The sequence below is a fragment of the Rhamphochromis longiceps genome, linkage group LG10, assembly GCF_057381845.1.
Source record: "Rhamphochromis longiceps isolate RC_006_pf linkage group LG10, R_longiceps_female_GT1.1, whole genome shotgun sequence".
Taxonomy (NCBI): Eukaryota; Metazoa; Chordata; class Actinopteri; order Cichliformes; family Cichlidae; genus Rhamphochromis; species Rhamphochromis longiceps.
Genome location: NC_140566.1, coordinates 35,884,274 through 35,898,639, shown reverse-complemented (window position 1 = coordinate 35,898,639; position 14,366 = coordinate 35,884,274). Strand labels below are relative to the sequence as shown.

The window sequence follows — 14,366 nt, the reverse complement described above, 5'->3', positions numbered from 1 at the left end:
TAATTACTATTCCTATCGTTACAACACCGTTACCGTTACTAACAAGAAAATGCGGTTGCGTTACCGTTTTTCAACAGACGGCTGAAGCTGTGTTCAGCTCACTGCAGCTTATATCAGCTGCAGGAAGTAGCTGTAAGAATCAGGACGCTGCAGCTTTAAGCAGCTGCGCTCCTGCGGACGGTAACCATCACTTTCTGGCACAACAGCTGGAGCTCAGGGGGCAAAACAATCGCACGAGTGCTGCTGTTTGACTGAGGAAGAATAAAGGAGTCGTGGTCAATCACATGACCACTTACAGACAAAGCAACAAGGTGACATATACCAGTTTATAAACTGTGTTGATCGGACACATTTTTGATTTTATGTTTTTTGTCTGATTTTAGATCAGTTGTGTTAATACAGTAGTCAAAATGAAAACATGACTGTAAATTCAGACACGTGAGGCTGTGCTGAAAACAATGAGACCAAACAAGGTAAATAGTTTTTAAAGGTGAAATGTGGAGGAAACATCAAAAGTAGGTAAAAATGGCCGATTATACCCGGGACCCCAGAGGGTTAAATGTTTTTTTTCTAAGTAACGCAATAGTTACTTTTCAAGTAATTAATTACTTTTAGAATCTTGTGACTCAGTTACTAACTCAGTTACTTTTTTGAAGAAGTAACTAGTAACTATAATTAATTACTTTTTCAAAGTAACTTGCCCAACACTGCTGATTTTACACTGAGGTCCAGCGCTGTAAACTTGCAACTGCTGAAGCAAATGAAATCTTTTAAACGAAGGATCAATCAACCAATTATATCAAAATTAAATGGGAGACGGAGGCTAAAATCAACATATCAGAGGACAGTTGGTTAAATATATGCAGGACACAGATGGAAACTACTAGCTCAGGTTATTGGAGGGAATTCACGTGGAAAAATTTTATTAGGTGTTTTTATAAAACCCAAAATAAAATACAAACAAAAATGTCAACTGACAGATGGACACTGCTGGAGAAACTGTGGGGAAAACATGGCAGATCATTTCCATATATTTTGGAAAAGCCCAATAATCCTGTCATACTGGAGTGAATTGGTCGAATCAATTTACTTGGTGACTGGTCTCAAACTAAATTTGGATTTTTGTACTGTGTACTTGGGCGATATCCCATCAGCAGCCTCCTTAAAAGACAAACACTTGATAAACATCCTGTTGGGAGCTGGCAAAAAAGCGCTTACCAGGAGGTGGCTGGAGAAAGAGCCCCCAACAAAGAAAGATTGGATAGGAATAATGGAGGAAATATATAGAATGGAAAAACTTCCTTTTTTTTTTAACCTCAAAATGGACCAATTTCATAAAAACTGGAGGAAGTGGGAGAAATTTGTTGAAGGTGGTAACGTGGGATGAGATCTTCACGCAACTACTGGAAGAAGGAAGGTCTGCTAAGGACGTTTTATTTTATTTATTTTATTTTTTTTAAGGTAGTTTTTAAAAGAGACTGGAAATACCCTTCCGAATATGATCAGGGATGGACTGTAAAGTGCTGAGTGGACAGTAGTAAAAACCTAACGACATGGGACCTGTAAAAAGGTGGAGGGGAGCTCCCCCAGACCGAGCAGATCTGCGGATTTCACTGAGCCACTATGTTATTGTTAGTGCGTAGTATCTTTGTTTGTTTGGTTGGTTTTTTGTTTTGTTATTTTTGGGTTTTTTTGTTTGTGTGTATTGCTAAATTAAAGTACCTTTTTATAAAAGAGCTTATGAGGTTCTCAGTGGCAGAATATAATCTGCAATAAGACGTTATTTTTTAGCAAAGCCAAAGGAAAATAAGAAGGTACAACCTGCACAGAAATGAACATTTGTGAGATATATAATGAATTTTGATTTTACAAACTTTTCCCTTCCTATTTTTTTTGTTATCATATCAAAGCTGAATGATACAGGGCTGGCGGTCCATAAAGATGACAGAGGCTCAAATTTTGTATCTCTATATGTAATCATGGGAAAAGAGGGATTTGTGTTTGGTCTAAACACACCATGAGAGTGAAGCGATGATCATGAGTTCTTTGTTTGGTTTTTTTTACTGTTTTTGTTTTTGTTTTCATGTGGATGACTGTCATAATTACAAAACTTTCAATAAAAAAAAAAAAAAAAAAAAAAATATTTTAAACGACACGTTTCTCGTGTTCTTCCTCAAGAGAACAAAACTGAACACGTCACTTTGCTTCGGAATGAAGCAACAACGAAACCGCTGCCAGATCCCAAATATGAATAGACCGTAATGCTCAGGCAGAAAACCTCAGGCCTGTTATAAGAGCTCAGGCGCCAGAGTCACCTCCATCTACTCTGGGAAACTGTTGGTTACATTAGTATAGTACAGGTTATATAGATGTTGAGGGTCTGTTTGATAACCAGACTCATTTATTATCATGTTACTAAATATTTAGGCTGTGACATCACTGTGTAACCAGCCAATGACAGTTTCTCTCTGGAATCTGCCCTGCAGCATCTAAGCGTTGTTGTGACATGCACGTTGTTGCATGCAGTAGAATTAAAACCAGGAACTCATTTTTGATTCACAGCCAGGGTTGAATATCCCCTAACAGTGACACATTGGGACTGCAGGTTATTCACACTGTGGCTGTGTGGTTGGTGAACCAATGAAAGCTCTCTTCTGTCTGCAGTCTGCCCTGCAGCAACTTTAACAAGTGCCTTAAAGTGACGGCGTCCTCGGTGTACAGCACAGAGCAGCAGCAGGAAGGTGTCGGTGCAAAGCTTTGTAATCCTGAGCAGCACAAACATGGCCGGCACCAATGCTCGTAAGTACATTTAAAACTTTTGATTTACTGTTTAGACCAACTTTCTATCATAAAATACAATCTAGATGAAAAGTAAAAAAACAAACAAACCAAGAGCTACATGTTAAACTGAACTGTGATTGGTTATTTCTGTGTCCTGTGTAGGACTGGGTATCGTCACTGATTTCTAGAATCGATTCAATTCCGATTCACAAGGTCCCGAATCGATTCGATCCACGATTCGATTTAATTCGATTCGATTTGAATCTGGGAAATTTTGACAGTCAGAAATATTATAATTCAGATCAGTACATTTACATATTTTTGTATCTATAAAAAGGAAGCTGACACACGCAAGACTTTATCACAGGTGTGAGCGTCACAGCGAGGCCTTTGTGTCAAAGTAGCTGAAGATAAAACAGAAAAACATGAAGGTGATTTTCCTGTTCTGGATTTTATAAAAATATTCTGCAGTACATCAAAAACGAAAGAAAACCATTAATCAACATATGAACATCACCTCTGACGCTACAGTGGTTTTATTACAGACACAGCGTTTTGCATTTTGTATAATTTTAAAAAGTTTACATTTGTTCAGTATTGAACGGCAGAAATTAGGTTTTATTTTCGGAAGAATGTAAAAAAAAAAAAAACAGCGGCCGACAGCCTGTAAACAACGGTAGACTTGTGCGTAACAAGCAAGCGAATAATGAAGAAAGGGAAACTGTTCTTGAAGTACAGAGAGAGAGAGAGAGCTGTGCATCGCGGTGGAAGCAAAACAGTAAAAGTCAGAGTGAATTCATGACGATGTTTATGTGAAGCTTAGTTTGGATCTTCTTTTGCTGCTGGTTCGGTCAATATTGTTTGGAGAGACATCAAACTAACAGCTTTAGAATCAGCGCATAAAGGGCGTGAACACAAAGCGCCCACAGATCAGAATCAGCGAGCTGTGAGAAAGGTGACATCTCACTGATTCTGATCCGCGGGTCGCGCTGTGTGTCTAAGTCTTTGTGCAGAATCCGTGTTCCTGCTCTCATTTACTGTCTTAGCTGTTTGGTGGTTGTTGAAATTTTGTGAGATGTCACCAGAGATTCTGGCATTTCGGGCAAAATAAATTTATATTAAAAAATCGATTCAGGATTTTAATGAATCGATTTTACGTTATCCAAGCCAGAATCGATTTTAATCGATGAATCGATTATAAAAACCCGCCCCTAGTCCTGTGTGACAGCACGGACACGCCGTCGGGGCTAAAAGCTGACAGCTCACTGACTCTGATGCTGCAGGTTTCATCAATCTGACCAACATTCACTGAAGCAGCAGCAAAAGAGGATGATGATAAACATCGTCACTCTCACTCTGACTTTGGCTGTTTTGCTTCCACCACGATAAAATCCCACTTCCTGCACGGCTCTGTCTCTGTACTCACAGACCAGTTTACCATCAAATCTCTGTTTTCTGCATTATTCTCTGCTCATTATGCACCAGTCTGCTGTTGTGTTCGTGTTGATTCATGGTTTGCTTCAGTTTTTGTTCTACTGCAGAATATTTTAAGGTTATTTGCTATAAGAAGCCAGAACATCTGCTTCATGTGTGTCTGTTTGATCCTCAGTTACTTTGACACAAAGGCCTCTGCTGTGGCGCTCACACCTCTGATGAAGTCTCACAGTGTCAGCTTCGGTTTAATATATGGATATTAAATATGGATAAGTGCTGATAAATGAATAAATAAGATGTTTCTGACCGCCTGAGTCTGAATTCAATCAAATTGAACGCAGAAGTCGACGTCGATAGCCAGCCCTACCACGCAGAGCTGGAAACAGATTTATTTTACACAGTCTGCAGGAAAACAAAGGCTTTGATTGTTCCTGCTGAGAAAACCTGTGGTTGGTGTCAGACCTGACAATATGAAGTTACAGGTGTTCATATTGAAAGGTCACAACCCAACAATGAGCAGCTGTTGGTGTTCTGACATGAAGAAACCACACACAGACAGTAAAGTACAAACTCTACTGTTTTTACTGATCGACGCTCACTGCGGTCCACAGCCTTTACCTGATGAGTGAAACTGAGCTCAGGTGAAATCTTTTGATCCTGTTCAGCCAGTTCGACTGTCGGTTCCTGTAAGCTCGGAGCAAGCTTCCTGCATTCCCTGGAGTTTTACAGGAAAGCAGAAAATACTCCAGATACCTCAGAAGCCACAGCTCTGCATTGATGTCGTTCTTCAGCTGAATACGTTTGAGGTTCTGTTTTGGTTCTCAGTGAGGAAGAGCGTTTAGAGGAGCCCTTTCAGATGCTTTCCTTTTTAACCGAAACACACTGTGGGTTTTTCCCACCTTGGTATTTATATGCCCCGCCCACAGTAGTCTTACCTGTGTCTTCTTCCACAAGTTGTCCCCACATATCCAGTCAGTTCATCGCTCCCACACTTCAATTCAATTCAATTTTATTTATATAAATTCCTGTGTGTGGTGATGTCACCTCTCTCCTTCCTGTGTGTGGTGATGTCACGTCTCCCCTTCCTGTGTGGGGTGATGTCACGTCTCCCCTTCCTGTGTGTCGTGATGTCACCTCTCCCCGTCCTGTGTGTGGTGATGTCACCTCTCTCCTTCCTGTGTGGGGTGATGTCACGTCTCTCCTTCCTGTGTGTGGTGATGTCACCTCTCTCCTTCCTGTGTGGGGTGATGTCACGTCTCCCCTTCCTGTGTGTTGTGATGTCACGTCTCCCCTTCCTGTGTGTCGTGATGTCACCTCTCTCACGTCTCTCCTTCCTGTGTGTGGTGATGTCACCTCTCCCTTTCCTGTGTGGGGTGATGTCACGTCTCTCCTTCCTGTGTGTCGTGATGTCACGTCTCCCCTTCCTGTGTGTCGTGATGTCACCTCTCTCCTTCCTGTGTGTGGTGATGTCACGTCTCTCCTTCCTGTGTGTCGTGATGTCACGTCTCCCCTTCCTGTGTGTGGTGATGTCACGTCTCCCCTTCCTGTGTGTCGTGATGTCACCTCTCTCCTTCCTGTGTGTGGTGATGTCACCTCTCCCCTTCCTGTGTGTCGTGATGTCACGTCTCCCCTTCCTGTGTGTGGTGATGTCACGTCTCCCCTTCCTGTGTGTCGTGATGTCACCTCTCTCACGTCTCTCCTTCCTGTGTGTGGTGATGTCACCTCTCCCCTTCCTGTGTGTGGTGATGTCACGTCTCTCCTTCCTGTGTGTGGTGATGTCACCTCTCTCCTTCCTGTGTGTGGTGATGTCACCTCTCCCCTTCCTGTGTGTCGTGATGTCACGTCTCCCCTTCCTGTGTGTGGTGATGTCACGTCTCCCCTTCCTGTGTGTCGTGATGTCACGTCTCTCACGTCTCCCCTTCCTGTGTGTCGTGATGTCACCTCTCTCACGTCTCTCCTTCCTGTGTGTGGTGATGTCACGTCTCCCCTTCCTGTGTGTCGTGATGTCACCTCTCCCCTTCCTGTGTGTGGTGATGTCACCTCTCCCCTTCCTGTGTGTCGTGATGTCACCTCTCTCCTTCCTGTGTGTCGTGATGTCACGTCTCCCCTTCCTGTGTGTGGTGATGTCACGTCTCCCCTTCCTGTGTGTGGTGATGTCACCTCTCTCCTTCCTGTGTGTCGTGATGTCACGTCTCCCCTTCCTGTGTGTGGTGATGTCACGTCTCCCCTTCCTGTGTGTCGTGATGTCACCTCTCTCACGTCTCCCCTTCCTGTGTGTCTTGATGTCACGTCTCTCCTTCCTGTGTGTCTTGATGTCACGTCTCCCCTTCCTGTGTGTGGTGATGTCACGTCTCTCCTTCCTGTGTGTCGTGATGTCACCTCTCTCACGTCTCTCCTTCCTGTGTGTCTTGATGTCACGTCTCTCCTTCCTGTGTGTGGTGATGTCACCTCTCTCCTTCCTGTGTGTCTTGATGTCACGTCTCCCCTTCCTGTGTGTCGTGATGTCACGTCTCCCCTTCCTGTGTGTGGTGATGTCACGTCTCCCCTTCCTGTGTGTCGTGATGTCACCTCTCTCACGTCTCCCCTTCCTGTGTGTCTTGATGTCACGTCTCTCCTTCCTGTGTGTCTTGATGTCACGTCTCCCCTTCCTGTGTGTGGTGATGTCACGTCTCTCCTTCCTGTGTGTCGTGATGTCACCTCTCTCACGTCTCTCCTTCCTGTGTGTCTTGATGTCACGTCTCTCCTTCCTGTGTGTGGTGATGTCACCTCTCTCCTTCCTGTGTGTCTTGATGTCACGTCTCCCCTTCCTGTGTGTCGTGATGTCACGTCTCCCCTTCCTGTGTGTCGTGATGTCACCTCTCTCACGTCTCCCCTTCCTGTGTGTCTTGATGTCACGTCTCTCCTTCCTGTGTGTGGTGATGTCACGTCTCCCCTTCCTGTGTGTCTTGATGTCACGTCTCTCCTTCCTGTGTGTGGTGATGTCACGTCTCTCACGTCCCCCCTTCCTGTGTGTCTTGATGTCACGTCTCCCCTTCCTGTGTGTGGTGATGTCACCTCTCTCCTTCCTGTGTGTGGTGATGTCACCTCTCTCCTTCCTGTGTGTGGTGATGTCACGTCTCCCCTTCCTGTGTGTCGTGATGTCACGTCTCCCCTTCCTGTGTGTTGTTCCACGGCTTCCCTGCCGGTCATGTCCTCTCTCTCGTGCTCCCTCGCTCCCTCTCATCTGTGTTTCCTCCTGTGTCCAGCTCATGTGTCAGTCTACGTCTGAGTTTTTCCTGTTGTATTTTGACAGTCTTGTGTCTCCATGTTCAGTGTGTTTAGTTTTGCTTCCCCCGTGGCGTCACGTGCATTTGTATCAGCTGTGTTCCTCACTGCGCTTCTGTGTATTTAGTTCACCAGTCTTCCTTTCTCCTTTCTCCTACCCGTGTCTGGTCACCTCATGATGTTCATGGTCTGTAGTTCTTTGATACTTAGATCTTTACTTAGTTTTTCCCAAGTTTAGGTTTAAGTTTATTTCATTTTCGTGTTACTTTGCCTTTGTTTCTCATGTTTTTCCAGCCTCCAATAAACGGCTTGTATTTGATTGAACCTGCTTCCTGCCTCGAGCGTCTGTGTTTGGGTCCTCTTAAATAAACCCAAGGTTTCCCTCTGCATGTGACCAACAGTGATGGGAGACGGAGCTTATGCTGAACAGCGATTGTGGAAAGTTTCTATACTTAAAATAAGGAAATAACGAGATGTGTGATTAAGATTTTAATATCCCGAACAGTGTAAAATCTTTTCAGCCAATTAACCTACAATAAATCAGAGAAACCCCAACAATCATGTGACCCCCTATAAGCAAGCACTATGAGCAACAGTAGGAAGGAAAAACTCCCTTTTAACAGGAAGAAACCTCCAGCAGAACCAGCTCAGGGAGGGACGGGGCCATCCTGAGTGAGGGGAGAGAGCGGGACACTGACACGCTGCTGGAGAGCGCCTGTGTGATGACCTGTATGATGACCTGTGTGATGACCTGTGTGATGACCTGTGTAATGACCTGTGTGATGACCTGTGTAATGACCTGTGTGATGACCTGTGTAATGACCTGTGTAATGACTAGGGATGGGTATCGTTTAGGTTTTATCCGATACAGGTGCCAAATCAGTACTTTTGAAACGGTGCCGGTACTTAAACGGTGCTCAAACCGGTGCTTAAAGAATGGAGAACACAAATGGGTCCAAAAACCTCTCATTTTCAGCTGGTTTTTTGTAAAAAGATAACAATGTTAGCCTTTTCTGCAGCTATGGGGCATATATGGTATCACTCTTGGCTGGAAGCAGTGCTTAAACAATGGAAAAAACACAAACTTTGTCCAAAAACCTCTCATGTTTAACTGTTTTCCACTTTTTCTTTGGTCATTTTAGCCTTTTTGGCCAGGGTGAAGGGAGTATCTGCCATCAAACAAGAGGACAGCCGCATGTAGCTATGATGATGTTTGCTAGTTCACCTTACATGCATTAATTTAATAACGTGGTTAGCCTACTCAACGTAAATTACACACGAACAACATTAAGCTACTCACGCAGAGAAGAACGGCTGCTGCTGCCGTCATCATTTCTGCTACACTGGCAGAGCTAGAGGCCAGGACTCTCCTCTTCAGGTTTTTGGGGGATGTTGCTCCGGGTCCGATAACAGGCAACCCACCCACAGTAGATGTGCTTGTTGTGAGTTCTCGCAGCAAGCTATCATACGGCGCATTTCTGGGCTTTTAAAAAAAACACTATGCGTCGCCAGGTGTTTCATCGGATTCGAGGTGTTACCTCCTTTGACAGTATCACAGTATCAGCTTAAAGCACTTGTTGCTGCTGAGTTTGCATCTTTTGCTGTGAAGTACAGCCAGACTTTGACCGCTTCGCCTTGGGCATTTTTAATCTCTAGCTCTGCTCTAAAAGAACGTACGTACCTGGCCCCGCCTACTATCCTCGGAAACGTAAAATGATTGGCTAGAAGTGTATCACAGCTCAGGAAAAAAAGCACCGAAATGTGCGCTGCTTTTTGGTTTGGTTACTACCGTTTATGTCACCGGACACCGGTACCCATCCCTAGTAATGACTTGTGTAATGACCTGTGTGATGACCTGTGTGGTGACCTGTGTGATGACCTGTGTGATGGCCTGTGTGATGACCTGTGTGATGACCTGGGAGTCCCACTAACGCTGTCTGTTTATGTTCTCCAGGAGATGCAGTGAGAGATGGGTTCCCACACCTGAGGATTGTGCTTGTTGGGAAAACTGGAGTGGGGAAGAGTGCATCAGGAAACACCATCTTAGGAAGAAAAGCCTTTGAGTCTATAACTTCTTTTTCTTCATCAGTAGTTGGGTGTCGCAAAGTAACAGGGCAGGTGGATGGTCACATCCTGGATGTAGTTGACACTCCGGGTCTGTTTGACACCCTACTGACTCAGGAGCATGTAAAGACGGAGATCGTTAAATGCGTCTCCTTTGTTGCTCCCGGTCCTCACGTGTTCCTGGTTGTGATCCAGATCGGCAGGTTTACAAAAGCAGAAGAAGAAACGATAAAAATCCTTCAGAAGATATTTGGGGTGGATGCAGCCTGTTACACCATAGTCTTGTTCACGTATGGAGACAATCTGCCAAACGGAATCGACATCGACAAATCAATCAGTGGAAATCGGCCTCTGCATCGCTTCATCAATCAGTGCGGAGGAAGATATCATGTTTTTAACAACAGGAGTGAGGATCGCTCTCAGGTCAAAGAGCTGCTGGAGAAGATCAACACCATGGTTCAGAGAAATGGAGCAACATACTACACCAATGACATGCTGCAGGAAGCTGAGAGAGCCATCAGAGAAGAGATGGAACGACTTATGAGAGAAAATCCAGACATGGGAGAAGAAGAAGCGAGAAGACGGGCACAGACGAAGAACAAGATCCTGAGGGCTGCTGGGATAGGAGCGGGCCTCGGGAGCATTTTAGGGCCACTGGGAGCAGCACTGGGAGCAGCAGTGGGAGCAGCAGTCGTAGCAGCAAAGGAGAAAAAATGTGCCACACAATAAAATAAAGAACGTTTGATCACATTTTGATAATTATTGGTCATTAATGGCGCACACAAGAACTGTTAGTCCACGGTAATTTATCATATTGTGTAATACGTCATCTAAGAGCTGTATAACATGAGCCTGTATACACACAGATCTCCTGAACATCTTTGGTTCCTGGGTAACGAGCTTTTTCCTCCATTGCTTAAATAAAACATTTTCCTGAATTTTCTATATTTAACACAAACCTTTGATCCATCTGACTCATGCTGGCCCAGGTCTCAGGGACAGAGTCTGGTCTGTACAGAGACTGCCACACCTCTCTATCCCACCTACATCCTCCTGATGGTCTGGAGGAAAAGCTGCAGCATCCCCAAGCTAGCTGAGATGGACTTCCATGACCTCCTCCCAGTCGGACATGCCCAGACCTTAGAGAGCAGGTTGGATTAGCAGCAGCTTTGCTCAGGACGAGCTCGGAGGTTCTGACATGGTCTCCAGTCACAAACTGATTAAAAATAAAATACTGTTCACAAATGCAAAGTTTGAAAACAATATTTTCTTTAACTTTAAAGTATAATAAATATTTACACTTAAATGATGCAAATATCAATAAATGTTGGTATATAATGTGTTCAGGTGTTTAAAAATAATGTTATCATCTGTATTGCTGTGATTACTTCATAAACACACTCTGTGCAGTGAACCTGTGAGACAGGGTTTTCCTCCTTCCTGATTTTATTTTTCATATTTAGCAGACAAGCATTTTTCAGACCGTCAAACAAACTATCAGCACTGTTTCCTCCATGTGTGGATAACTGTGGTTCTCACTGTGGTTCTCTGGAGTGCCACAGCCTGAGGAACATTCCTGTAACCTCGACCAGGCCTGTGCTTCAGCAGGTGTGGCAGTAATCGGGCGTGGGTGTGGCAGAGAAACTGAACTCTTCAGAAAATGTCATATTTTTCACTGTAGTTTCTTAGTCTTCCCTGAGAACTTGAAAGAAGAATCAGCAGCACATTCTCACACAGGGCCAGGTATGTTTGGATTACCTTTCCCTTCAATAAACGAAAAGATTGTTTAAAAACTGATGGTTGTTTGTTTGTTTTTCTTGAACATGCTAAAATAATACAACAACAAGTCTCAGGAGCTTGCAAAGAAAAGTGTCTGGACTTCTTTAAGTTGCTTGAAGACGTTTCACCTCTCATCCGAGAAGCTTCTTCAGTTCTAAGGTCAAATGGTGGAGAGTCCAGATATAAACCTAGTGGGAGTTTCCCCCACAGAGGGACAAAAGGACCCCCTGATGATCCTCTAATCACCTAAGACAAGGTGTGAAACTGGGTGTGGGTCCCAATCAGCCAGAGTTTCGGGTGTGTTCATTGTGAAACCTGGCCCCACCTTATCATGTGAATTCCTGAGGTCAGATGGCCCAGGATGTGAGTGGGCGTTAAGGCGTCTGGGGAGGATCTCAAAACTGGATTATAGATGGCAGAGAGTTGGTGTCGTAAACCCCGCCTCTGTTCAAAGATGGTCGCTCACAGTGGACATAGATGCTTCTTTCACTCCTCTTTCAAACCATCTGTCCTCTCTGTCCAAAATGTGAACATTGGCATCCTCAAAGAGTGACCTTTGACCTTTAGATGCAGATGAACTGCTGAGTCTTGTCCTGTGGAGGTGGCTTTTCTATGTTGTGTTATGCGCTTGTGAAGTGGCTGTTTGGTCTCTCCAGTGTAGAGGTCCTCGCTGCCCTGTACAGCAAACACCACATTGTTGAGTTTGTGTTTTGCAGTTTTGTGGGAGTCAAAGAGGAGGTACTGGTCCGAGTGTGTGGGCTTCAGGTAAACTTCAGTGTGGATAGCTCAGTAGGTAGAGTGGTGGCCCCATGATCGGAAGGTCGGGGGTTCGACTCCACTGAACGGCTACCCTGAGGTACCCCTGAGCAAGGTACCGTCCCTACACACTGCTCCCTGGGCGCTGCACTGGTGGCTGCCCACTGCTTCACTGGGTGGATGGGTTAAATGCAGAGGAACTATTTCCCTATGGGGACTAACACGCACACTTTAAAGGTTTCCATTCTCTTCACAGTCCAGGAATGGCAAACCAGGGAAGACAGAAAGGATAAGTTTGCCATTTAGGCTGAGAGGTGAAACTTCTTCAAGAAACGTAAAGAAGTCCAGACGCTTTTCTTTCCAAGCTCCTTGGACTACGATGACCTGAATGACTGAGAACCTTTACAGACAATATAACAACAACAAAGAACAGAAAAAAACACAATCAAAACACACACGAGGAGAACAGAGATCAGATTCCTAAAAATAACTGAACATGTTCAGAAATGTCAGCGTGACACAGAAGAAGGCAAACATACCAGCTCACCGTGTTCACAGCATTGATCCAGACAGTTTTAACTGGATTCTGTGTGGTTGACTTCTCCTATTAAAACTTCTATTTGGCAGCGAGTCATGTTTCAGCAGAGCATGGCCTGAGGATCTGAGGGCAGACCACAGCAACCTCCCTGAACAGGGTCCAGTAACCATCACAGTGGCAGATATCCAAGAAAGGGTCTCCAGTATGAAGAGTTGGACACCACCAGGCCCTGACATGGTTCACGCCTACAGGCTGAAGAAGCTGACTGCACTCCACAAGCGCCTGGCAGCACAAATGAATCAGCTGCTAGTTGAGGAGAGACACCCAGAATGGCTAACCGAAGGTCGGACAGTCCCGATGCTCAAGGACCCCCAGAAGGGACCGGTCCCCTCCAACTACCAGCCAATAACCTGCCTCAGCACCACTCCTGTCAGGCATCATAGCGGCTAAGATGAACAGGCACATGGGTCAATACATGAGCGAGGCACAGAAAGGGATGGGCAGGAATACCAGAGGCACAAAACACCAGCTACTGGCTGACCAAGCAGTACAGTGCGGGATCTACCAAGGAGATGCTCTGTCCCCACTGCTGTTCTGCATAGGCCTGAACCCCCTCAGTGAGATCACTAACAAGACTGGTTACGGATACCGACTACAGAACGGAGCAGTTGTCAGCCACCTCCTGTACATGGATGACATCAAGCTGTATGCCAAGAGTGAACGAGACATCGATTCACTGATCCACACCACCAGGATATGCAGCAATGACATCGGGATGTCGTTCGGACTGGAGAAGTGTAGTCGGATGGTAATGTAACCCAACCAGTGCAGGGGCCTCCCTACACCCCGGACTCTGCGTTGTGTAAGTTTGTGTTGGATTGGGGCGCACAGTAGAGAGACCAGTCGGACACAGGCGTTCAATTTGTGGCTCGGACCGTGCCGTTTATTCAGATGCTGGGGCAAACACCACTCCAACTCTGCTGCTGGCCCTTTGCAAATCACAGTAAACACTGCGTGATTATCAACATTGTAAAATACAACAACATATATATATAAAAAACACATTAAGCAAAAATAATGTTTTTACAAAATTCCACGGTCTCAGGAATGAGTATGACACAAAACTAACATAGCAGGATTACCAGCAAACTGCAGCTGAAAAGCTAATGCTTCATCTTGCATTACTTTGCCCGAATTGGTGCTCTGCTAACTAGCGGGAATGTAGCCCGAAATTGCGGCAGATATTACCAAATGAAACATGCACACAAACTGCTCACACTCTCATCAGACAATACATGAACCTCTCAATAAACAAAATATAGGCTCGGCTTAAATGACAAACCGCTATTTTACACAGTGGAACACTTATTTTTAAACAAAACCAATGCAGTTCGCCACTGACAGTGCTTACCTTTGCAAATCACAGTAAACACTGAACCAAGATGGCGCCCGCGCGAACGAGAAATCTGAACTACGGTGTCCTGCAGAGGACAAATGGTCAAAATTGCTAAAATTTACAACATATATGCAGCTCAACAGCGACACCTTGTGACTTATTCCAGTCACTACCTTACATCAACAAAGAGAGGGAAGGTAGTCAGAACAGAGGGGATCAAACTACCAGAAGGCAACGTTGCAGACATAGAGGACAGTTATAAGTACCTGGGGATCAGCTCTGTTCTAGGATGCCCTCTGGACCCAGTGGAGGTGGTGAGTGACAGGAGAACGGCGGCTAAGCTGTCATCCCTGA

At 45.0% G+C, this 14,366-nt stretch overlaps 1 protein-coding gene across 1 annotated transcript; it reads left to right on the top strand.

The window, feature by feature from the left end:
• The first annotated feature begins 2,673 nt into the window (after nt 1–2,673).
• Nucleotides 2,674–10,843, top strand: LOC146661399 (GTPase IMAP family member 9-like). The gene is made up of 2 exons (XM_085421533.1): nt 2,674–2,799; nt 9,434–10,843. The coding sequence occupies exons 1-2, from the start codon at nt 2,781–2,783 to the stop codon at nt 10,270–10,272; spliced, it is 858 nt and encodes a 285-aa protein (XP_085277659.1). The 5' UTR covers nt 2,674–2,780; the 3' UTR covers nt 10,273–10,843.
• The last annotated feature ends 3,523 nt before the right edge of the window (nt 10,844–14,366 follow it).